The 25,078-nt window shown below is 36.1% G+C and overlaps 1 protein-coding gene across 1 annotated transcript in view; it reads left to right on the top strand.

Moving 5' to 3' along the window:
• The window catches only part of itsn2a (intersectin 2a), a 36,092-nt gene that overhangs the window by 961 nt on the left and 10,053 nt on the right, over nucleotides 1-25,078 (top strand). The window contains 22 exon segments of the mRNA XM_056764627.1: nucleotides 11,834-11,926; nucleotides 12,507-12,570; nucleotides 13,113-13,276; nucleotides 13,444-13,635; nucleotides 13,906-13,966; nucleotides 15,893-16,035; nucleotides 16,149-16,212; nucleotides 16,299-16,436; nucleotides 16,870-16,964; nucleotides 17,096-17,379; nucleotides 17,885-18,022; nucleotides 18,195-18,335; nucleotides 18,980-19,064; nucleotides 19,221-19,360; nucleotides 19,838-19,918; nucleotides 20,807-21,081; nucleotides 22,181-22,416; nucleotides 23,506-23,624; nucleotides 23,779-23,902; nucleotides 23,905-23,941; nucleotides 24,631-24,703; nucleotides 24,787-24,965. Of these exon segments, the coding sequence (XP_056620605.1) occupies nucleotides 11,834-11,926; nucleotides 12,507-12,570; nucleotides 13,113-13,276; nucleotides 13,444-13,635; nucleotides 13,906-13,966; nucleotides 15,893-16,035; nucleotides 16,149-16,212; nucleotides 16,299-16,436; nucleotides 16,870-16,964; nucleotides 17,096-17,379; nucleotides 17,885-18,022; nucleotides 18,195-18,335; nucleotides 18,980-19,064; nucleotides 19,221-19,360; nucleotides 19,838-19,918; nucleotides 20,807-21,081; nucleotides 22,181-22,416; nucleotides 23,506-23,624; nucleotides 23,779-23,902; nucleotides 23,905-23,941; nucleotides 24,631-24,703; nucleotides 24,787-24,965 (2,926 nt within the window).

The raw sequence follows: 25,078 nt of genomic DNA, 5'->3' as shown, positions 1-25,078 counted from the left end.
TATGCCGACTGTCGTTCCCTTCCTCTTATCAGCAGAGTGATGGACTGTTCTCCCGTTTCTTATACCGTCACTGTGAAATATGTAGAAATAATGACATCAATATAACCGTAAGGTGTCTGTTCACCGACCGACTTGTTTTTTTTATGGCATGCATGGCCTTATCGGTTTTCAAATGTGCAGGTAAACATTTTTGCAGGATCTGTAAAATATCAATATTCTTGGATAATCATCTCTTAATGTTTCTGAAGTCTAGAATACCCTCGTTTTCTTCTAGGCTATATGCAGCATCTTTTCCTGTACAGTGTGCTGACGTAATTTCCTGGCAGGGTGTGAGAGTTCATACAATATGGTTCTCGTCTCTATACAGAATAGTCCATGTCAAATTCTACAGATTCTAATGGTTGTCATTAAAAACACCATTATGAACCATCAGCTGTTTACCACTCTAACCATTACAACATTCCTTTATGTAGACTGAGTGTTTTGGGCCTTCTTACAGTAATAATCAATAGTGTTTTATTTGTTACCATCCCGCCAATACAAACCACATTACCAGTGGAGATCCACAGAGACCATTATGGTTTCCATTATAACCCATAGAATTCCCATTATAACCGTTAAATCGATTTTTGTTGATGGTTTTTATTAACAGGGGCAGGGGTGTGTTATTTAAAATCATAACGTATCTGTGGTGTGATCGACTTGAATTGGCATCAACCCAGACTAAGATTTTTGAACAGAGGTGGACAAAATGTACCAGATATATAACCGTGTACAGTTGACACGTTTTTATCTAACAGAACAGCACATATTTTTGCTACGTTTTCACCCTAAATATTTCACCCTGAAATGCCAACCACCCATCTTCTATGAGAGAGTGTGTATGTCTCCCTAGGGTGAACAGGGTGGAGTGCCCCAGAAATATTCCTCATATGTCACACACAGAGAGAGGATTGCTTTCTACTAGAGGAGGTGGGATGCCCTAAATACAGACAGTATATATATATGTGTGTGTGTGTGTGTCTGCTTTTGGTTTTACCAGAGAGATGGAAGAGTAGAAAAATAATTGGAGGTTGAGAAATGAAGTAGTGTCTGTAACCATGTGTCCTCAAAACGCTCCTTAATATAATCAGATCTGCTAGAGTTAAATTCTGTGGCTGTGTATTATCCCGAACTTCACAATCTCACTCTCTGAATATCAATGGCGATAGAGAGAAACCTGACTGCTGTCCTTGCTCACCTTCAATCAGAAAAAAGAATAAGAAAAGCTTGAGAAAATGAAATTCTACATAGAATAAAAGTATTGGACGTGCCTCTCTAGAGTACAAAATGTATATATACTGTACGTATTAGATGCTGCACCAAAGTGATACAAAGAGTTGAAGAAAAGAGAAACGGTTCATGTACTGTACATTCAAAGGTTCATGGCTTTTTTTGGTCCAATCTTCTTATCTGTCACAGAGAGTAGCTGGTATTTTTTTTATTTAATGTTGCCTTACGTTTCATACTCACCATTGCAACACCGACTCTGGTTCAGTACTGAATTGCTGATGTGGTGTGGCTGGCCTGTTTCATATTCTTGTTTCCTGTGTGGACAGAGGAGCCCTTATTCCCCTTTCCTGCACAAAACACGCTGGGTAATGCACCCAGAACAGACACGTGCTGTGTGAAGGGAATGACACGTTGAATGCTGATTGGCCAGTACTGAATGCAGGTGTCCATCACAGTTCAAGGGACATTTGTATGTGAAGGTCTAGGTGAAAAGGAAGTGAAGGATGAGAAACAGGCAGAAAAGCTTTAAGAAGCGAATACGGGAAGAGACTGGAACATTAAATGTTACCTGTTGTTTTTCAGGCGAGTTTGAGGTTTGGGGCGATTTAGGGTGGGGTTGTTTGTTATTGTGTATGTAAAGGACAGCTTGTATTATGTTTCCCCCTTGTAGGAAGTTTATACTGTCCACAGTGTCTCAAATCTGGAACGGGCAAGGACTTTTGTTTTCCATTAGTCTTCTGTTTTACAGACGTGTCTGTCTATCAGTTTTTCAATCTGTTCAGCAGCCAACATCCCATATAATTTCTTCTCTGGGCCCCAGGGAGATGTATTTTATGTGTTTTTGCATTTGCGTGGGTGTAAATAACAATTTTGCTCATGGACAGCTTGAGTTTATTGCTCAAAAATTGTGTGAAATCTTTCTAAAACCCACATTGACTTACAGTGCAGTCAGAAAGAGAGGGAGAGTGAGGTGTATTTGAGTTACTCTATAATAATCATGGCTTTGCAATTCTTGCTGTAAGATCAGTGATGTGTGAAGTCCTCTCTTCTCTTTCTCTCTTCTCTGCCGCATTTGAAAGAGACCCAATTTAATATTCAATCTAGTTTAAGTCAACACGAGAACAGTGAAATATAGAATGGATTTGGAGTCTTTTATAAGCAGTTCATTATTTTTCTATTACACCCCTCAAACCAAACCTTACATTAGGACCAGAAAGGTATTCTCATAATCTTAAAACAATTTGATCTCATGACGTGTGACATGTGACATGACAATGTTTACACATTTGGATTCAGTATTTTTCATTTTCTTGAGGAATATAATTTGTCCCTATATGCATTTCTTTAGAAAGCTTATATTGTAATGTAAATGTAATTCAATAAAGGTTAAACAAATTGATTAGCTAGACAAAAACAGAAACAAACACACACTCTAGAAAATAGTAATATTAAAAAGTCTCAGCAATGTTCAAGGTATTCAAAAATGAAATGATGAAAATGATGTAAGCGTTGCACAAATAATCTTATGAGTTGATCTATGAATCTGAATAATATTTCCCCTGATCAGCTAGTAATGACATGCAAATGTCAGGTATTTATTATGTGCATATAAATGAGAAAAGAAATGCATATCTGTGAGAATAAATTGTGTATTGTGTCTTTGTCATTGTTTGGGGCAAGCATGTACACGCTTTTTTGACATATTTTCTGTGTTCTCATGAAAGAAATAGTCATTGACATGATTGTCACGTTTGGTTCAAATCAGTCATTTTCAATTTTTAGTGAAGTTTAACCAGTGGTTGGCTTTTAAATTATTTTCTCTTGTTTCGTAAAGATTTAGTTTCAATAGCTCAAGTTGGAGGTAGCGGTTTGAGGTTATCAGGGGTTTTGTTTAAGAAGAGACTCTTTCTTTCAAAGTAAATTTACACCAACACAGCCACTGGAAACTAGAGTGAATATTCACTCTAATTTAATTTTATGGGAAGAAAAGCTTTGTAATATTTGGAACCTGTATGAAAAGAGAAATGTTTGTGTGAATACAAAGGGTTGTATTTATTTATACCATTAGCCTGCGGTACTGTCTAAAAGTGAAAGTCTATGAGATGTCCTCACTAATTCTTAAAATACTTTAACATACTGAGATTCAGATCACCTTCCTCTAATCTGCACTCTATGATCCAAGCTGTTAAAGTGTGTGTGCCTATGTGTATGCACACAGTGTTTGAGCGAGAACTGGAATTACCATAAAAGTTTATAATAATGACAACAATGACAGTTTAAAGCTAAACATTTACATTTCTACTTTTGTACTACAAAATCAGAAGGGGTTAGGGTTTAAAAACACTATAAAAAACAGCGTTTAGTTTCTATAAATATGGTTTCTTAATCTAGCCATCAGCCAGTTCCATCCCAAAACACACACTGTTATTGATCTGTAATAGACTCCTTATTTCACGCAACATTTTATTAAAGCATGAAAACCCTGGCTCACTTATTCTCACTTTTTCCATTTCTTCCATCTCAGACGTCAGAATCTCAGCACATATTGAGTTAAGGCTACAATTTCCTTTATTATTATGTGGGTTCATAGCATTTCCACAATGACAGAATGAATCTTCCGTTCCATGAAAAGATAGTTCTGTTATTAGAAGATTTAGATAGATTTAGAAATGGCTTTTTAAAGTTTTTTAAACCTTTACATTATTTTCTGAGTTAAGAAAGACTCCTCAACCCACTGACCCATGCCTGTTTCATTAAGTCATTGATCACAGTTGCTATTTGAAACGGAGGTATTCTGAATCAACCTCTACATATTCTTTTGTAAATCTAAAGCCAGTGTGTTTCTTAGTGTGTGTGTGAGAGAGAGAGAGAGAGAGAGAGAGAGAGAGAAAGGATTTATCTGCAACTCCCTTTTGACTTTCTAAAGCTGTCTGTGATGTCACAGGTTTCTACATTTAAAGAAAATTCAATCAACCACAATTCTCAAACAGTTCAATCTTTGACATTTAATAGCAAATTATTGAAGCATTAAAATATTCACAATTTTTTTTTTGTCAACCGATTGAACATTGAATAGCACAATAAGCAAAACTGTGTTTGATCAACATATTCCATTTCTCTTCTGAAGAATCAAACTTTGAAATAAGAACGTCATATCAGGGATTTTTTTATATAATCATGTAATTTTTGGTAAAAACCTTCCTGGCACACCATAGCTTTTTTCCCTACTTTTTTATGCGGGATTTTTTTTATTGTGTGTGATTAAGCAGTCTTTCCAAAAAGGAATTTTAAACTTGATGACGCTTGCCAAAGTGAAAATTTGATTTCTCTTTCTAAGATTTTACTATAGAAATAAGTTTGCAAGTTACACAGCATGATATAAAACTAACATATATTACTCAGTATTTGCTCTCTTTAATGGTCCATTACACTGTATTGATATTATGCCGTTGAATCACTTAGAGTTTTTCCTCCAATCACATATGCATCAGCACATCTTAATGTAAAACTGATGATCACTGACTTTCATTCACTGCCTGCTGTTCCTTCACTGCTTTTCGGAAAGATAAATGATTCTGTCTGTGTCTCTGGTTTATTTCATTGAGTGGTTAAAGTCACAAAGTGTTGATTCCTCAGTAGACAAATGGAATATGTTGATCAAACACAGTTCTGCTTAGTGTGCTATTCAATGTTCAATTGGTCGACATATCTGCAAAATGTTGGTTTGAAGAGACCATTGTAATAGTTGGAAATCATCGGCATCTACAAACTCAAGTCAATGCTTTTACAGAGCTCTGACTCCCATAAGAGCTTGAAAGCTCCACAACTGTACCAATTTAGTACCATGTATTATAAGTGCAAACCTGCTAAGTGAAGATCATTGTATTAAGCACACGCAAAGTAATTTTCAAAAAAATTATCACACGTCACATGTAGGGCTGTAAAAAGAAACAGCTTGTCCTTGTGACTATAAAATTTCAAAGAGAAGTTAAGGAAGTTTGTTAAGTAAACTTAAACTTAGATGACCTTTGTAGCCAGCAGGGTTATTATATGCTTAAGGTAAATGTAAAGTTTACTTAGCAAGGATGGAATGGTACTAGTGCAATTTGCTTTGTCATTTTACATTTCATTTCTGATGCATACCACGATTTGCTCAGTTAATTGATAATTAACTTTTTTTGCATCAGACAGTCTAATAGGATTAGACTAAATGAGAGGAACGAGGTTTGTGCACTATTGAGTGACTGCCAGGAGACATGAGACTAATTAGCATCTAAACAGTTATTTTGCTCAAAAAAGAAGATTTAAAGAGTTCCACTTGAACATTTGCTGACATCTGATTTGTAAACTAAAATATTCGAACATAAAGAAACGATCGCTGTAAGATGATATGTTTTGTCGTACACATCTAATTGAGTAACAACCAAGCTGCACTGTTATTGCCTTCCTCACACCAGCTGCTGGGCTAAAACATTTCCAAGACTTTTGAAAACATTGCTCTGGCTTTCTTTTTAAAAGCAAAAGATAAGATATGATATTTTTTTCACGACATATATCAACACAGTCATTCTTAAAGGCTCCCTAATCCAGAAAATGCACTTTTAATCCCCAACATTGTGAACATTGTAAAGACAACACGTTTGTGCATGTTTTCAGTTTTTATAGATTTGATTCGTTTGTCCCATGTAGTTTCACTCATAAAAACATTGTGCATGGTGTAAAGACATAATGTGTTTGTGCATTCACTTATAGAAAGCATGTTTTCAGTTTTTATATGATTTGTTTGTCCCATGTAGTTTCACTCATAAAAACATTGTGCATGGTGTAAAGACATAATGTATTTGTGCATTCACTTATAGACAGCATGTTTTTGTTGTATTGCAGATATGATGCATTTGTCCCATGTATTGTCACTTATAAACACAATGTGTATGTTGTAAAGACATAATGCGTTTGCGCATTTACTAATAGGGAGCACGTTTTCAGTTTTAATTGATATGATGTGTTTATCATGTTAACTTGCACTTATAAGAGCAATGTGCCGGATTTAAAGATGTAATGCGTTTGCGCATTCACTCAGAAAACAGCATGCTCCGTTTTTAAACAAATAACGCGTTTGTCTTATGTACTCTCACTTATACAAACAATGTGTTTGGTTTTGAAAGATGAGACTGTGTTTCTCATTCACTTAAGAAATATTCTTTTCAGTTTTGTTGTTACTGGAAGCACCGGCTCACAGCCCTGCGCTTTCTGCTGGAAAGGGGGTGGAGACCAGCAGACTAAAAGGACTAGATTAGGGGGTCTTTAAACAAACTGAAATTTCTGCTGTTGGGCTATTTCAATGTATTTTCTTTTGCAAATACCAATAACAGTATGTTGTAATACTTTTTATAAGTTGTGGAAATGACACTGAACGATAAGATTTGTGTATGAAAGTGGATGAAACATCTTTTTGCAAAAAATAGTCTGGAAGTCATTGGCTAGACTGGTGTACCACCCAACATACTTTTGTGTTGTTTATACAAGTGGCAGTTTCTCACGTTGTTGGTGAAAGTTTAACTTCAGTAAAGATCTTTGTTTACTGGTCTAAAATGTAGATAATTCGTTGAATAGGAAACTTCATTTAAATGCAATATAGGGCGTGACACGGTCCCACAATCATTGTTTGGGATCAATATCCATATTTACCATTTATAATGTGTGTGACCCTTATATTGTCCTGTACACACAACAGAGCAGACAATATCAGATTTTCTGTGTTCACTAATGTCAATACTTTTACTCAGATGTCAGTAAACATATAGCTTTAGTAAAATTAAAAACTTAGTACATTTTTTGGAGTATCTGTTGACAGAAATGCAATATAATATACATAACTATGCGTTCAGAGGTGTATAAAGACCTTACATAATGAAGTGTTATGTCTCTCCATTAACACTGCGGGTCCCCTTGCATGGAATTCGACCTGTTGTTTCTACAGTAGCCCTTAGCGGACAAACTGCTCTACAGAGCGCGTTTCGTAAATACGTAAAGATAATTAGTCAATATTAGTCCTGTGTCAGTCACCGAAGTGCTGGCAAATCACAACCTCACTGCTAGATGCCGCTAGATTTCATACACTGGACCATCAAGGATTTTATAATTATTATAAACTAATAATTCAAATGTTTGGGGAATTTCTGCTGTTTTAAATTTTGTCAGGTTCTGACAAACTCGCTTGCAAAACTCAATTGTGACTCAGAAAATTTCAAATTTCCATTCTTATTAATAGAATTGTGTATGAACAGTGCAATATTTTCCATGGACAACCGCATTCAACAGCTTTATTACACAGGGTGTAATAGGGAGGTTTTCTGGAAGGCTCAAACAGTTGTTTGAAATGGGCTAAGAGCTCTTCAGATCTAATTGGTTTATATTTGGCCTTTGTTTGTTCAGTTTGCCTATGTAGCATTGATTCTTAAGATTTTGCTTTGAGACTCAGGGCTAGCTTCCCAGAATAAGCTTTGGAGCAAAGACAGAGCTGAACGCAAAAAAAATGCATTAGGTGAAAGCGCCGTGGCACAATTAATGTCCTGTTTGTGAGTGCAAGGGATGTGGCTTGTTGCATTTATGTGTGTGTGTGTTCTGGCATGATGAATAGAAAAAAACTAACAAAATAAGAGAGTCATAAGAGACGACAGAGACTATAAGAGAAAGTGCATCTCCATTTTTGCCTCCGTCATAGGCGCTCTTTACCCTTCTCATTACTCTCTTTGTTCTCATTCTTTTATTTAATCCTTTTCACTTGTTCACTTTTTATTTCTTTTGCTCACAGTGTGTTCTTTGTAGCTCTTCTGTGTGTATTATCCTTCTCATCGTGCAAATCTCTCTCTCTCTGTTTTTGCAGATGAGTAGCTAGTGTGTCGAACTGAGGGTCGCTCACATCCCACCTGCAGTCATGAATGGTAAGAACACAAGTCCTATTGTGCTTGTGTGTCTGGGATGTGAACTTGCTTTTAAAGGGACAGTTCACCCAAACTATAAAAATTCTGTCATAATTGATGTATTTTTTCCCTACAATGAACATCAATGGAGACAACTGCACTAAATGTAATTGCAATACGCTGTCGCAAGATTGTCAGGTAATTTCAGTTTTGCAATTCAATCTGTTTGTAAAAATACAAATTATTTTATAACTTAAAGGATAGTTGACTCTAAAATTATATATCTGTTAATATTTATCTACACACTTGTCATTTTAAACCCATATGACTTTCTTATGCAGAACACAAAAGAAGATATTTGAAGAATGTTGACAATAGAAGTTAATGGGTAACAACATCTCGTCCCTATCCCTTTTCATTGTATCCAAGGGCGTGAATCATTTTGCAAAACTTCTCCTTTGGTGTTACATAAATGAAAATCATACAGATTTGGAACGACATGAGAATAAGTAAAATGATGAGATTAATAATATCGCTTTTCGACTTAACCGTCCATTTAAAAGATAAAGAAAAAGCCAAATTAAAAGACGGAGATCTCTCTCTTTATTCTTCCCTTTTCTCTCTTTCTCTCTGCCTTCATTTGTCATGTATAGAAAATAATTCAGCTGACAGCTCATTTGGCTTCTTTATGAATTTTTATCAGTATAGTTAGTATATAAAAAAGTTTAAAAGCAGAATTTTGTGGATATTATGAGAGGATTTTCACAAAATGACTGTGATGTCATTATGCATATAAATGAATGTATTAAATATGTTTGTGTGTGTCTCCATTTATGGTATGAGTATTTGTATGCAGTTACTAATCCCCCTTGAGCTTTGGGACAGGGTTGCTTGTTCACAGTTTAATTAATGTAGTAGTGCACGGCGAAAAACAGATACTGTTTGCTTTAGCATTTGGTACATTAAGCTGATAGATTTTTTGCTTCATAAAATTTGTCTTGGTTCATATTTTTATTGCAATAAGCGGAGTTGTCTCTGTAGAAACCCTGCTAGATGGAACTAAATGGAGGAACGCTTGAATTAGTGATAAACCTTGGCTACATGTTTCAGTCTGTGGCCTGGAGAGATTTCATTTTCCCAGAGGAGCGCCTGAATACTCCATCACACAGACTCTCTGATTCCCACGCGACATATGCTGTTGCCACGTTTCCTTGAACACACAAGACAACAGCTGGTGTCAAAGCCACATGCAATATACTTCATCTCCCAAAGAACAGTCAGGAACTTTGAAATCCAAAATGACGAATGACATTTCCAACGTCAAATAATTGCCATTTTTCATTGTTAGGAGACCTGATAGTGGAGACCTGTGTGTTCTTATTACACCATCTGCTCACTAACAGTCTGGAGTGAAAATAAAAGACTAGGGTCCTTATTCTTAAAGCTTCTAAGAATCCTCTAAGAAAGCTCTTAATTTAGCTTAAAAGCGATTAAGGACCAATCTGAGAGCAACTTTGAACAAGGAAAAGACTAAAACTTTGACCTTATTGAGGAGGCGGGGCTGACCCCGTTGCTATGTATAAGACCGTCTTTTAAAGACTGTGATTGGTTGGTTGGCCAAGAAGGAAAAAAAGCAAAAAAAGTATGGGCTCGTTATTTTGAAATTGTATAACTAACTGTTTTCAGTGTTACCATACACAAGCACACACAGACACCATATATATATATATATATATATATATATATATATATATATATATATGTATATATATATACAGTATATGTGTGCGTGTTTATATACATATATTTTTCCATGCTGTTAATATCAAGTACAGTATTTGATAGAAAATAAACAGTGAAACAGTATGTTTCTGTAAGTGCTGTAATTGTTTGTGTGATCAGATTGTAACTGTTGTGACAGAACCAAATCATCTCTGCGGCATAGTTGCATTTCTCCAGTTGCCAAATATGTTAATACGATTACTCCTATTTCTGGCGCTATGGCATTTCTGCTCTGTCTTGGAGATGTTAGTGTGTCTCTAATAGGATCGGTCACAAACATAAACACTGCACGATCTAATGTATTGTGTCTTATTTACTCACTGTCATTCAAGTTAATTTAATATAGCACTTTAATATTTGCATTGCATCAAAGCAGCTGTAAAAGAAAACCAAAACCTAAAAAAAACTTAAGTTGAACAGACACAAAAAACAATAAAAAAACTAAATCAGATAAACCTTAAAAGTAATATGTATATTTGTCATGTATATATGTCATGTATATTTGTCAACTTTTCGTGTCCATTATTCTCTGCTGCTAAGGAAACTCTTAAGTCTCTTAAAAGTCCTCCTCGCTACTACTAAATTTTTTACTTTCAGAGCTCTTTTAAGGGTTAAGATGCTTTATGAATCACTTTGTTCTTTACTAGGATTTTTTCTGTAATTCTAATGTGAAACGCCCACATTTCTAAGAATTTTGTCAATAGGAGCAACTCTTTGCACAAAGATTTTTCATGAATACGGGCCTTGATCTTGAAAATGACCTTTGTTAATGTTATATGTTAAAGGTGATTCAGTTCAGTTGTAACAAATAACATTTTTGGTAACACTTTACAATAAGTATTTTTGTTAACATTAGTTAATGCTTTAGCCAGTAACATCAATACTTCTACAGCATTTGTTATCTTAGTCACCATTTACTAATACATTTACAAAATCAAAATGTCGGTTACCATTAATGCACAAGTGAACTAGCATAAACCAATATATATTGCCATTTATTAAAGAAATTACATGCATTTGACAAATACAACCTTATTGTGAAGTGTTTTTTTAATTTGCTTCTGGATTGGGTTTAATTTGTCAAGAAAGACGTCATTTCATAGGCTTCCGCTTAGTTAATCAAGATGGCCTTTTTGGAACTCGGTGTTGCTGACAATGCAAAAACATAAAGCTAAAGGAGGCATATTTGTGTCCTCCCCAGAGCGAGAAGAGTGAAACTAGAGAGAGAAGAAAAAGCGGGAGTGCGTTCCTATTAATTTCATTCCCTAATATAATAAATGTTTGTATATTGTTCATATTTACTGTATGACAGCTGGAAATTACTTTTCACTGTTCTTCCATACGTTTGATGCAAACCAATTGATCGAAGAAGCCATTTTAAACGGAATGCTCCTGTCTTTTCCATTTAGGGCAGTGACAAAACACAACAGAAGGTGATAAATGGTGTGTCTTCAGCACTCTGTGTGAAAGCTGTGTTGAGATTGGCCCAATTTAGGCATGTTGCGTGAAGGACAGATTGTTACTGGCCACTTACGTGGATGATGGATCGCTGCACATTGCCTTTGAAAGCTTTCAGTGTTTATATTTACTCCTCTATGGTGTTGATCCCGATTTGAGATTCACCGTTTTAATTAATGTTATGTTGTGATAACAAATAACAGTTATAAACAAATATTCAGTCACAATAATGAAGTTTGAAACATTAAAACCCAAATGATCTAAAAATATGAACCCTGGCTGGCCATAAAACCACACGCAGTATGATGGATTTCTTAGAGAAGTGGTCCAATCTTAAAGACCCATAAGAACAAAATTAAAAGTCCAAAGAAAAATCTCTCTTTCTTTTTGTCTTTCAGGTGGTTTTAGTATTTGGGCTATAACACCAGAAGAGAGGGTGAAACATGACAAACAATTTGACTCACTGGTTCCCACTCTGGGCTATCTGTCAGGTAAAAACACATACACTGTAAAAATATACTAATACTTCCATTTAAAAGTTTGTTTAGATAGTTTAGATTTATTTGTAGAATCATAGTAACCTCAACTGAATAAAGAAAATAAACACAAATGTAAATAATGAACTAAATAAACAATACAAATTAAATGTTGTATTTTGGCCTCTTCAATCAATCAATCAATCAATTTAATTTATATAGCACATTTAAAAACAACCATGGTTGACCAAAGTGCTTCACAATGTCCAAGACAAAAACATACACATACATATATATATACATACACACATACTAATAAAAATAATAATTGCAGTCAAGTGACACTTCCTCCTGGCATTTTGTATCTTGAGGTCTCACCTTGGTATACTTTTTGAAAGGTTTCTGGTCGATGCTGGGCTCTTATTTGGTGCTATTTTTTCATTATTCTGTAACAGTCATCCATTTAAAAAACACATTTAGTTTTGTAATAAAAAAAAACAATATGTTTGTACAATTGTATTTCTGTAAACCCTAAATAACTCTGTAGTGCTGTGATTACGGTGTGCATCACTATGCAGGCTTTGTTTATTTCCAGGAGACCAAGCACGAAAGTTCTTTCTGCAATCTGGACTTCCAACAGCAGTCCTGGCTGACATTTGGTCAGTGTACACACTTACACACCCTTATTGTACATACACACTTGATCCGGTTTTAAAACGTCATGTTTTTATTCTTTCTGTATGTAAATGTGTGTGTGTGTACCTGTCTAGTTGTGTTTTATTCTGCAGTGCTGTAGTTATCAGAATGATGTTTTGGAAATTTGTGTGGGTCTTTGGGACAATTGCATTGGTAGCCACATACCTCTCTGAAGGGTGGCGGTTTCCTTAAGTTACCACTTCCTGTCTGCGGTTCGTTTATGGGTGTAAACACTTCCGCCCAGTCACAAACAGGAAGTAGATAAACTCTGGCAAGATGTGCAACTTTTGATGTAAGATTGTAGCTTGCAGGTTATCTCCCCTACCCCGTGTAAGTTTTAAAATTCTCCTATTAATAAATAAAATGATGGTAGCCAAACAGTTGAGATCTTATGATGGTGCTCTGTCAACACGCACATAATTCTCTGCGGCTCCGCTGGGATTGTTTTGGCAATTAGTGCTCTGTATGCCAAAGCTTCAATGGCTGCTAACTTCCTTTCTTTCAGGGCACTTGCGGATATGGGGAAAGATGGGAAGATGGACAGATTGGAATTCTCCATCGCAATGAAACTAATTAAACTGCAGCTGCAGGGTCAGCCTTTTCCCTCCAGCCTGCCAATCATCATGAAGCAGACCCCCACCCCCATTATGACGTCATTATCACGTTTCGGTACGGCTGATTATATAAGAACTTCTGTGACTCGTTTGCTTTGATATTTAAGTTGAGACTCACATGACCCAGATAAGACACAGATTAAGTTTCATGTAAAACAAAATTAGTTTTGCACATCTCGGATAAACTGACTAGCAATTGATTTTATGATGTCTGGTTTACAGGGATGGGATCAATGCCAAATCTCTCTGCCATGTCGGTGATGCCCATAATTACGCCCGTGGCAGCATGCCCCGCAGTGACCCCTTTAGGCCCTGCGCCTACCCTGATGCCAGGACCGAGATCACAGATCCCCAGCATTCTCAGTGTGTCAGCCCTGCCAAACGGCAATGCTACACACCTCACTTCAGCATCAGGTATTTTTGTTTTGACTTAAATGAGGTGTTGTACTCTGTGTACTTTGCAGTGTTGATTGTCTTCCTGCTAAGGCTCCCCAATCTCAGTGGGCTCCAAAGAGATCACTCTGTTCTGGATTCAACAAGTTGCATTCAGGGAAATTTAATTTTAGACAACATTCAAGTTCCCATTTTTTTTAGATGCACTCCTTGATTTGCTTTTGTAATAAAACCCTCAACATAGGTTTATCTACACTGAATAATGACTCTTACCGTCTTTCACCACTCCAGCGTTCCCAGCTTCCTGCAGTTTGAGTAAATCTCACTCCCTCTTGGACCTTGGATCCAGCAGGTATCAATTTTGAATATTACATCGTACTTCTACATAGACATTTACAATCAGATTTGTATTGGATTTCCACATAATATGCATTCTGGTGTGTTTGTTTCTGCAAAGACAATGACTTCCATATTGCAGATTAAAATCAGATGGTATAGGAAACATTGTTACTTTGGTCTTGGTTTTCCAGTACATGAAGTTAAATAGGTGAAGTAAATAAGTGCGCGTTTGCTGACAGTGTGCTCGAATAGCGCAGCTGTCTCCCAATATCTTAATAAGATCTTGTTAGGGTTCCTCTGAGAGTCATCCAACCTCCACATGGTGGTAGAGAAACTCATAGTTAACTCATTAACACCTGCTCAGTGCCTGTTTAGAGGGAATTTGTGTTTAGGGCTGAGCAACATATATCGAATTTTCATCAAAATATTCATGATTTTGCAGGCAATTTAACACTTCAAGTGATAGTTCACCCAAAAAAAATTAAATTCTGTCATCATTTACTCATTTACATTTCAAACCTTCATTTCAAATATTTTATTACTTTCAAGGATTATTCAGCTCAAAATAAGCCCACATTGACTTTCCATACAAATTTTTATTCCTACAACGGAAAGTCAACGGGGGCTTGTTTTGAGGTGAACTATAGGGTTGATTCAACCTGCGTAATTTACACTCATTTATCTTTATGTCATTGTCAACCTGTATGAGTTTCTTTCATGGAACACAAAAGGAGAAATTATGAACAATATTGACATTGTGAGTAATGTCACCTTTTCTGTGGCAGAAAGTCATAAAACGTGAGTAAATAATGACTGCTACACGCATTGACATTAGGCAACAATATATCACTTCAAACTTCTTCTGTTTAACAATCACTTTTCTTTTACATTCGATTTTTCAGTCTTCGCCTTCACTCCAGTCATGACAAACTGCAGAAGCTGTATAAACTCTGTTTGTGTATTTGAACTTTTAATATATTGTCAGAAATGAGTCAGCATATTGCTTATAATTCTTCGTTTTAAGTATGGTTTTAATGGACCTAATAATTACCGTCTTAAAATGGATTTGGAAAGTGTTGACGAACGCATAAATTATTGAAAGGATGATGTCACAGCAGAATCCTGAAGCACTGTATGTCCAGCTGACGTTGCGGCTAATACCAGTTTCCTGTGTGTTTATGATGACTTGAGTTTTTTTTGGAGAGGATTCATGTTTTTTGTTATTAGTGTTAATGCGAAGCTGCCGAACAGAGCACATTTAAAAAGCATTTAGCATTCAAATGCATTGTTTCTGTTTAAAAATGACCTAAAGACACGCACATTTGGAAGATTATGGGCCCGTTTCCCAGACAGGGATTAGATGAAGCAAGGACTTGGCCTTCGTTAAATTAGGACATTTAAGTAATTATTACAAAAACGCCTTACAATAAATATTACTTTTGTGCATTTTGAGACAAAACAATGGGCCTGATGTGTTTGAGATATTTAATTTTATTTTAGTCTTGGACTAGTCTTAAAGGGAAATTTCACCCAAAAATGAAAATTCTGTCTTCTGTTTCTCACTTTGAAGTTGTTCCAAATCTGCTGTGTTCTGATGAACACAAAAGAACATTTTTTGAAGAATGTAAAGCAAAAAGTTTCTGGGACACTTTTGACTACCATTGTAATTTCTCCTACAATGGTAGTCAATGGTGGCCACTAAGCGTTCTTTCAAATATCTTTCTCTGTGTTTATCAGAACAAAGAAATGTATACAGATTTGAAACAAATCAAGTGTGAGTAAATAATGACAGAACTTTTATTTTGGGGTGAACTGTCCCTTTAAAGAGTGTCAACATTAAGCAAGGAATTAGTTTACATGAAAGACTATGCCTGAAAGGTGACCATAGAGTTTAATCAGGTGTAGTGTAAAATTTTAGATTTTTCTGAAATCCTTACAGTTCAAACTCCTCCTCCACCACCTCCCTTGCGAGTAACTCCCCCAAAATGGGCTCATCTGATTGGTCAGTGCCTCAGGCGTCCCGTCTGAAATACCGCCAACAGTTCAACAGCCTGGACAAGCTGATGAGCGGATACCTGTCAGGTGAGTACTTATGTCTGTAAATGTAAAGCAAAGTAGGGAAGGACTATGTTAACACGACAGTGTGTACACCGTGCTTGTGTGTATGCATCAAATTTGTGTGTGTTTGTTTGAAGGTCCCCAGGTCAGAAATGCCCTCACGGTGTCAAACCTTACGCAAACACAGCTCGCCACCATATGGTGAGTACACAATAAATATTTGAAAAGTTTCCTTGTTCATCAAATATTATTTGTGCATCGCTATGCAATTATATTTCTGTCTGCAGGAGTCTTGCTGACGTAGATCGTGATGGGCAGTTAAGAGCAGAAGAATTCATTCTGGCAATGCACCTGGTTGATATGGCCAAAACTGGTCGTCCTTTACCTCTGAGTTTACCTCTTGACCTGGTGCCTCCCTCTCTCAGGTAGACACACAGACCAATTTGTGCTGAAATTAACTTAAGAGGGGAACGTCGTCTTTTCATTCAAATAGAGAATGTGAAGCTGACATCACACCCTATGATGCATGTTGCAGTGGCGCCGCCATCTTGGGAGGGCAATACTCCACTGCTATTATTGTTCTGATTTGTACCGTTACTTGTTTTGTTTTTGATATATGCTGAAATCGAAAGTGAAGAACCATGGGCTTTTCTTGAACGACTCTGGGTAATGCTATTGCAGATTTTAACACAACAACACCGACCTACTATAGACATATTTCCTAATCAAACAAGAAAAACAAAACACTGCATTGAACACACTAGCACCCATCCTCCCAAGATGGCGCAATATTCAACATGGCGTGATGTCAATGAACAAGCTCTATTGTTTCATTTATGAGCTCGTGTTTGTCTTTAGAACAGGGAAATCATGTGACCTCTTAAACGGACCTATTCCTCCAATCAACACTGAGCTGATTGAGCCCGAACATTTACAGAATAACAAGAACAATGGTATTTACATAAAATGTTAATGATAATATATTTGCACACAATTTTGTGATGTGTTCTGTACCTTTAAGCATTTTCGTTCAGATAACACTTCTCATCTCACGTCTAATCACCTTTCTGTCACTCTCTCTTAGTATCGTATGAGGATAAACTGAAGGAGAATTTTCAGAGAGGAAATGCAGCGCTGGAGAAGCGACGTCTAGCTCTTCAGGAGGAACAGAAGAGAGAGGAGGAGAGAAAGAGAGAGGAGGAGAGGAGGGAGGAGGAGAGGAGACGACAGAGGGAGAGGGAGGAGAGAGAGAGGAGGGAGAGAGAGGCACGGGAGATTGAACTGAGGAGACAGAGGGAGGAAGAGAGGAGGAGAGAGATAGAGCGACAGAGAGAGGAGGAAAGACTTAAAGAGTTTGAACAACGAGAGGCAAGTGGAACTTACAACAGCATATAAATATACAGTGTTAATATGATACATAAAAACAAGACTTTTCCTGAATTTACTATGTATAGGTATTTGTTTAAATAAAATTATTTTTGTTTAAACTGCTAACAATATTCCTCCAAAATTTCAAATAAAGATATTGTATTTATTTGCAGAAATAACAGAAAAGATGCTCTGTATTTTTTCAGACCTCAAATACTGAAAAAAAAACAAGTTCACATTCACACATTCAAAAGAAAAACTGTAATATTTGTGTGTCTAGGAAAGTTTGTGATTACTATGGATGACTTTATTTCACTCCTGAAGTTTGATTTTATTTAAATTCAGCAGACGCTGGGCCGAAATGGTAGAAATAACTCTAGAAATGCTGATTAAATAAAAACGTGGAATGGTTTCTTAATTTTTATCTTAAATAATAAATAAATAAAAATTCTGCAGCTGTATATGCATGTCAAAATTAACTCCTCTGTCTCTCTCCATCTCTCAGGAAGCAGAGCGTCACAGGCGAATGGAATGGGAGAAAAGTAAACGAGTGGAGCTTCAGACACAGAAAGAAAAAGAGCAGGGTGACATACAGAGACTGAAGGACAGGAAGAGAAGTTTGGAGATGGAGCTGGAGGCTGTGGTCAGATTATATACATTTTTTTATTATAAAAAACATTACTTGACATTAGATTTCAGAGAATAGGAAATAAAAACAACAATATAAAAGATCACTGAAATGCTAAATAAAAAAATTCAAATAAATACATCAAATTAAAATATACAAATATTGTTTCAACCTTACTGTCTCTCAGGGGAACAAACATAAGCAGATCTCCGACTGGCTGCGGGATGCAAAGAGTAAGAAGCAGGTGCAGAGAGTCGAGCTGGATCTGATTAATCAGAAGAGAGAGAGTCGTAAAGTGGATATCAACTCTATACAGTTACAATTTGAGGTATAAATAGAGTTTTTGTCTTGCATTAATTATATACATTTTTTTGTATATAATTAATAAAACTATAAACCAATATTTCACTCAAAAAATAATAATTTACTTACTCCTCTTTCCCAACTTCTATGACTTTCTTCCATCTAGTATATTTTTTTATATTACAATATATAATTATTTATATAAAAATATATGAAAGCTACTGATATTTATATAAAATACAGTTATACTTCCATGGAATATAAAAACGATTTTATAACCGTGTATATTTTTTTATATAAACGTTATATGTATACTTCCAAGGAATATAAAAAAGTACTTATAACAATGTTGAAACTGCTCTTTAAAAGTTGAATGGTGGCCTTATCTGTAGAGCAAGATTTTCAGATGTACATTTCAGTTTCCCATGGCACAAAACTGTCATACGGCTTCAGACTTGGTTTCCTGCCACAAGCCGAATGGATTTATTTTGTGATAATTTTATTGTGTTTTTATGGTCCCCATTCACTTTCATTGCATGGAAAAAAACAGCTCACACAGGTTTGAAATGTCACGAAGGTAAATAAATTGGACCAACTATTCCTTTAGCAGCAACAATAAAAAGTGTGACATCTGTGATATTTCATCATTATATGCGTGTGTTTTTGCAGCAAATTCAGATGCAGTTGATTCGATTGGGTCCTGAGAAGCAGAGACAGACAGACAGACTGCTTCACCTCACCCAGAACACCTCAAGTGAGCATTCACGTTGATCTGAAGCACTCCATCAAAAGAAGTGCGGATGACTAATTCCATTCGTGTCCATTTCATTACTCTTGAACCCAGGGCTGGGGTTTCTTTAACAAGAGCTGTTTTTCTCTGTCATTCTTTTTCTCTCTCATTCCCTTTCAGGTCCTTTGATAAACGATATGGAACAGAGCTTGTGTGAGAAAGATCTGAGCTGTCGGAAACTCAAGGAGCAGTTAGATGTTTTGGAGAGAGAGACCTCTGCTAAACTCTCACAGATGGAGCAGTACAACAGAGAGATCAAGGTCAGATTTAATTGCTTTGCAATATGAACTTTGAAAACATTTAAAGTGCCATGTTTATATTAAACCGTAATGTGGGGGAGGAATTGAATGTATTTAAACCCTAATGTTCATGTGTGCGACTCTGTAGTTCACTGTTTCAGATGTTCCTGTGATTTAAACCTATACCTCAACACCCAACCCTGAGGACTGGAACGCTGTTCCTTACATGCTAACATTCACTAATAATGAAAACTTAACACACAGACACTATAACTAACACACATTTACTGCATTTCACAGTTGATACCTCAGCTTTTGTTAGGTGTTCTTCTAATATTTCCCTCTCCAGGTCGTTCTTTCTTTCTTTCTTTCTTTCTTTCTTTCTTTCTTTCTTTCTTTCTTTCTTTCTTTCTTTCTTACAGTGCACTTTATTGTTGCCTTTCCTCTGTTCTCTCTCCTTTTTTTCTCTTTGTCTCTCTTCGCTGCCTGCCTTTATAGTTTGTAGAAATGGATGACTGTGTGCTTCAGGGACTTCTCTCTTTGCTGGGCTGCTTAACCAATCTCTTCCTTCTAATAAAGGTTGACCTCTCTTTGTCTTACTGTCATCTCACCATTTCCTGTCTTATGGTTATTTTCTTCATTTTCTTACAGTCATTTGTGAAATTTTCCCATTTACAAATAAATGAGCTTACATTTTTGACCTCTTAACGTCTTTATCTCCATCACTTCATAATGGCACCCTTCAGCAATCTAAAGATTTCTACTTACCACCTGAAAACTAACAACCATGGAATTTGTTTATGATTTATTAGAACAAACCAGATATAGAAGCTCAATACCATAAGATTGATTTGGGGTTAATTTAGGCAGTGGGTAGAGCTCATCACATTGCTGTACCAAATACTGCATTTTAAGTTTTATTATAAGTGGTCGACCGAAATGGGATTTTTAATGGCCGATGCTAGGAAAGTACTGTGGCCGTTTGGCCAATAAAAGGCAGATTTAACACAAATGCAATTAAGTAAGAGACTTGGTGAAACTAAATGAACACTTTCTGTGTATTGCGTGCCTAGTTAGTAACAGACTTGAACACATGAAAAGGTCCACGCATGACATTATGTTAATTGTGGGCAGCTAAACATGGCTTAATATTAATAAAATATAGCAATTGAAACAAATTATTGATACATACCATGCATTTTTGTCTATCATCCACCTTACACAACCCATTTATCTGTGGTCATATAACATTACTAAGTTACAAATGCCTGCTTTACATCTTACTGGCATTTTAATGACTAAAACACTAATGTGCTGTATGGCGTTCAAACTGAAGAAAATATTGTCCATTTGTAAAAATATTTATATTTCGGACACGGCAACATATCGGTCTATCATAAATTGTTACTGTACGTTTTGTTGTAAACATATTCCAAATGTTGAGGGAGCGTGTGTGTAACGTTGCAGGAGTTGAGACAGAGGCAGAGCCAGCAACAGAACGTTCTAGAGCAGCTGAGGAAAGTCAGATCTGAGAAACTTCAAGAGCTACAGAGACGCAGAAAAGAGGAAGAGGAGAAGAGGAGGAAACAAGACGAAGAGGAGAGGAAGAGGAAACAAGAGGAGGATGAGAGGCAGAGGGAACAAGAGGAGGAGGAGAGGAAGAGAAAACAGGAGCAGGAGGAAATGAAAAGGAAAAATGAGGAGAAGGAGATAAAGAGGAAAAGAGAAGAGGAGGCTGCCAGGTAATCGGTCACTAATTTGCCTATGAAAAATGGACGTCTGGTGTTTATGAAATAATGCAAAGTATAATAAATAAAGACTGGCAAAGTCTGTGATTACAAAATAAGTGCAATGTAGAGTAGATTTTCAGTGTTTACATTTGCAGTAGATTCAATTTAGATTCTTCTACTATATAATATTTATAGTATCTTGTGCTTGCTATAAAAAATGAGTAACAATGCTACCATATTATTATTCATGTCCCAGTTTATAATGGAATGAGGACAAATGGGATTCAACGACAAACACTTTTTTTTAGCGTAGACCTATTTAAAGATAAAAATGCATTAGGTCAACTCATTGGCTAATATTGTTGGTTTGATTTTAAACCCTAACCCATACATCACATCAGAAAAGCTGCATGAAGACCCATTGCCTTTTTTCCTGAATGCTGTAAGTTGTTAAAACATTGGAATACTAAGTAGTACAAAGAGTCACCTTCAACATTTCTCATAGCATCACGCTATAGTTTAAAGAATGGTAATAAAATATGACAAGAGCACAGAGTTCGACTGTGTCAGAACTAATTGATCTTGATAATGTCGGATAACTTTGATAGAAAGGTACATAATGGAGTAGGTTGAATAGCTGTCAACTGTTAAATATAAGTACACAATTAGATAATACCAATTTAAGGCAACCAATCACAAAACAATGCTTAATTTTGTTAAATGCGTGGTGTAAAAAGGTCGCAATAGCAATTAAAGAAAAAAAATTAAAGTCCCAGTGAAATAAAAAAAGACAATGTCTATTTTTTATATTATATTATTTAGATGAAATCTGAAAATGCACTTCCTTTAATGACTATCCATCTTAAATGACGTATGTTAGACGGCTTAGGTGAAGCATCCATTCACTCCTCCCCTTCAACCGTCCACTGTATGAAGAATTTTTGAGTTTAATATGTCACAAATTACCTAATTTTGTTTGTACTTTAATGAACAACAGTGTCCTACACCCACTATCGAAAATGATTACTAAAATTTGAATATCGAAATATTTTACACAGGGCATGAAGAAACACTACACATTCTCTGAAACATTTTGTAAAATGTGCATTAGACAGGAACAGGAGCGTCTGCAGGAGGAAGAAGCAGAGCGTCAAAGGAAACTTGCCCAGGAGCGAGAGGCCAAACTCAGGGAAGAGCAACAGCGACAGGCCCTGTCCCGACTTCAGGAGGCACAGGAGCTGGCACGAGAGAGGGAGGAGAAGAGAAGAGTAGAGGAGAGAGAGAGGGAGGAGAAAGAGAGGAACGAACTGCTGCTACATACTCAGCACAATAGCACAGAAATCAAAAGTAAGTGTACTTAAGTGTGTGAATGTGGGTGCTCTGCCAAAACCTAAAAACCAGCTTGAATTTATCTACTTGGCCAATATGAGGTTTTCATTCTATTCATTCTAATGAGTGTCATTACTCTGAGGGCTTCATGATTCACTTTAATTACATCCCATTAATTATATGAGTTACTATAACAGACTGTGCTAAAAGATAGCGAGTGCTTTGAAAGAATGAACAGAAGATAAAAGACTACTGAAGATATTCATGCATTTTGATACAAAAGTTTTTCATTTTATTTCATACACTGAACAAGTACTTCTATTACATTACAATTTTACTGTGAAGTATTCCTGTAGTACATTTTCATCTTTTAGCATTTAAAATAGTATAACATGTACATCAAACAAATAATTTGATATGACTGAATTCATCTAGCTTTACTGGGTTACATCAGGTAAGTCGTTTTAAAAGTTGGATTTAAGTAGAGAGAGATCCTTGAGGGTACATTTGCAGGTTGCCATTCTTAGCGTGCTATAAATAACTCCTTTAGTGTTTCACAGAGGAACAATTTTCTTTAAAACTTTCAGAAGGATTGAGCAAGTAATAATTTTACTTTATACTTGTTATGAATGACCAGTAGTAGCTGAAACTGGATGATGCTATTTTACACAACCAAAAATATATTATGTTCTTCAAGAATGCCAGCCACGGCACTGAGCTACGCAATCCTTCTGGAAACTATATATCGCATTAAACAATAGGTTAAACCTGTATATAACACATCAGTTCACTCTTTTAAAACATTATGTCGTTTTTTATCTATATTTTTTCACGTTTTGTATATAGTGCATTATTGTTTTTATTTAATATCTCATTTTTTCTATCTTAATGTATATTTGCACTATGTATTCTGCACTAAGCTCCTGTCGCCAAGTCAAATTCCTTGTGTGCCAGTAAAGCTCCTTTTGATTCTGATATTAAACCTATATATTAAATCTAGTGGATACTCTATTTATTACATGTAGTGTGAATTCCATTGACGTTAAAAGATGAGCTAATATGAGCATTCTGTTTTCTTCTAATGTGGTTTTGTGTGTTTTTTTATAGGTTTGCCAGTGGTGATTACTGAGGATACATGTACTCCCCTCACCACCTATAGAGCCTTATATCCCTTCACAGCACGTAATGCAGAAGAGCTCTCACTGGAAGCAGACTGTTTGATTGAGGTACATGAGTAAATGTGATCGAGGTCACAGGAGGTTTGATTTTCAAGGTTCACACTAATAAACACCTTGACTGCGATTCATGTCCAACTTTCGTTTATGCATTTGGTATCTTTTGTCAATACACGTCTCATTTTGGTTTCGATTGGATCCATAGGTAGATGAATCAACAGTTAGGGAGACAGGCTGGCTGTATGGGCGTTACCGTGGAAACAGTGGGTGGTTTCCAGAGAGTTATGCCGAGAGATGCAGTGCAGACAGTGGTACTGAAGGGACTGCAGCTGTTCACAATCCACAGCGCCCTCTGCCAACTACCCTAGGTATTACACATTTACTTCACTTTGGCTGAAATAATTTGAAAATAAAATACTAGCTTAATACTAAATGTTGTCCAACCCTTATAGCATGTGAAATAGAGCACATTTTGCAATGGCAAACAATTTAACATGCTACACTTTGGTCTCATGACCTCATGGCGTGCCACATTGTATGTTTGTTCAGTTCATCCTCATAGAAGTACATTTTTTATATATATGTAAGTTTTAATTCTTTCTTAGAAACATCTTAATATTTTGTGCATTACAAATAAAATAAATCATTACTTACAGTGTATTTGAGACTTGCCATTGTGCATACTATGCTCAGTATGCATAATGGAAAAATAATAAGAGTAGTATGGTAGTGCACTGTATGAACACAATTTCTTTAAGCTTCACATTGTATCCTTAAATGTTACTGTAAGTGTTAGAATATCAGAAAGACAAATCAGATGTGATTGTCTGTCACCTCTCTTTAGTCATCTGTCACGTCTTTTCTTTGCCTAATCTGCGAGTGTGACAGACATCTGAAAAAAAGAGTATAATAGTCCGGCAAAAACACACAGTGATATTTTTGACTGGTTTAAAGCAGTTTTGCCTTAACAAACAAGCATGTTACTACTTTTGTCATATAAGTTTGAATCATGAGGTTTTGAATTAACACCAAATCAATTGAAATCATTCTTTCACAGAATTCCCAGAGTAGATGTTGAAGGACCAACACCAACACACACACCAGCGTCTACAAACACGCAACACTCACAGGTACTGTACGTTCACACAAAAGTTATATATTTTTTTCTTTTGATCACACTTTTTGATTGTACTGTATGTGTGTGTCGCTGCAGGCTGTTGCTATGTGTGAGTGGTGTGCTAAAACGGAAAGTCACCTGGGCTTCTCCAAAGATGACATCATCACGGTTCTTGAGAAGCAGGAAAGCTGGTGGTACGGAGAATTAAATGAGAGCCGGGGCTGGTTCCCCAGTTCATTTGTCTCCATGGTTACCACCAATAACACACAGACCGAGTAAGGATGCCTCTTGCTTTACCTTACAAACATGCACACATTGAACAGACTGATCTCTAAAAAGCAATGTACAAAATAAAAAAGGAGAGAACTTCATTTGAGATACTAAAGAC

This window comes from Triplophysa dalaica, chromosome 13 (assembly GCF_015846415.1).
Source record: "Triplophysa dalaica isolate WHDGS20190420 chromosome 13, ASM1584641v1, whole genome shotgun sequence".
NCBI lineage: Eukaryota > Metazoa > Chordata > Actinopteri > Cypriniformes > Nemacheilidae > Triplophysa > Triplophysa dalaica.
The sequence above is the reverse complement of the archived record's forward strand: the minus strand, read 5'-3'. Positions and strand labels throughout refer to the sequence as shown.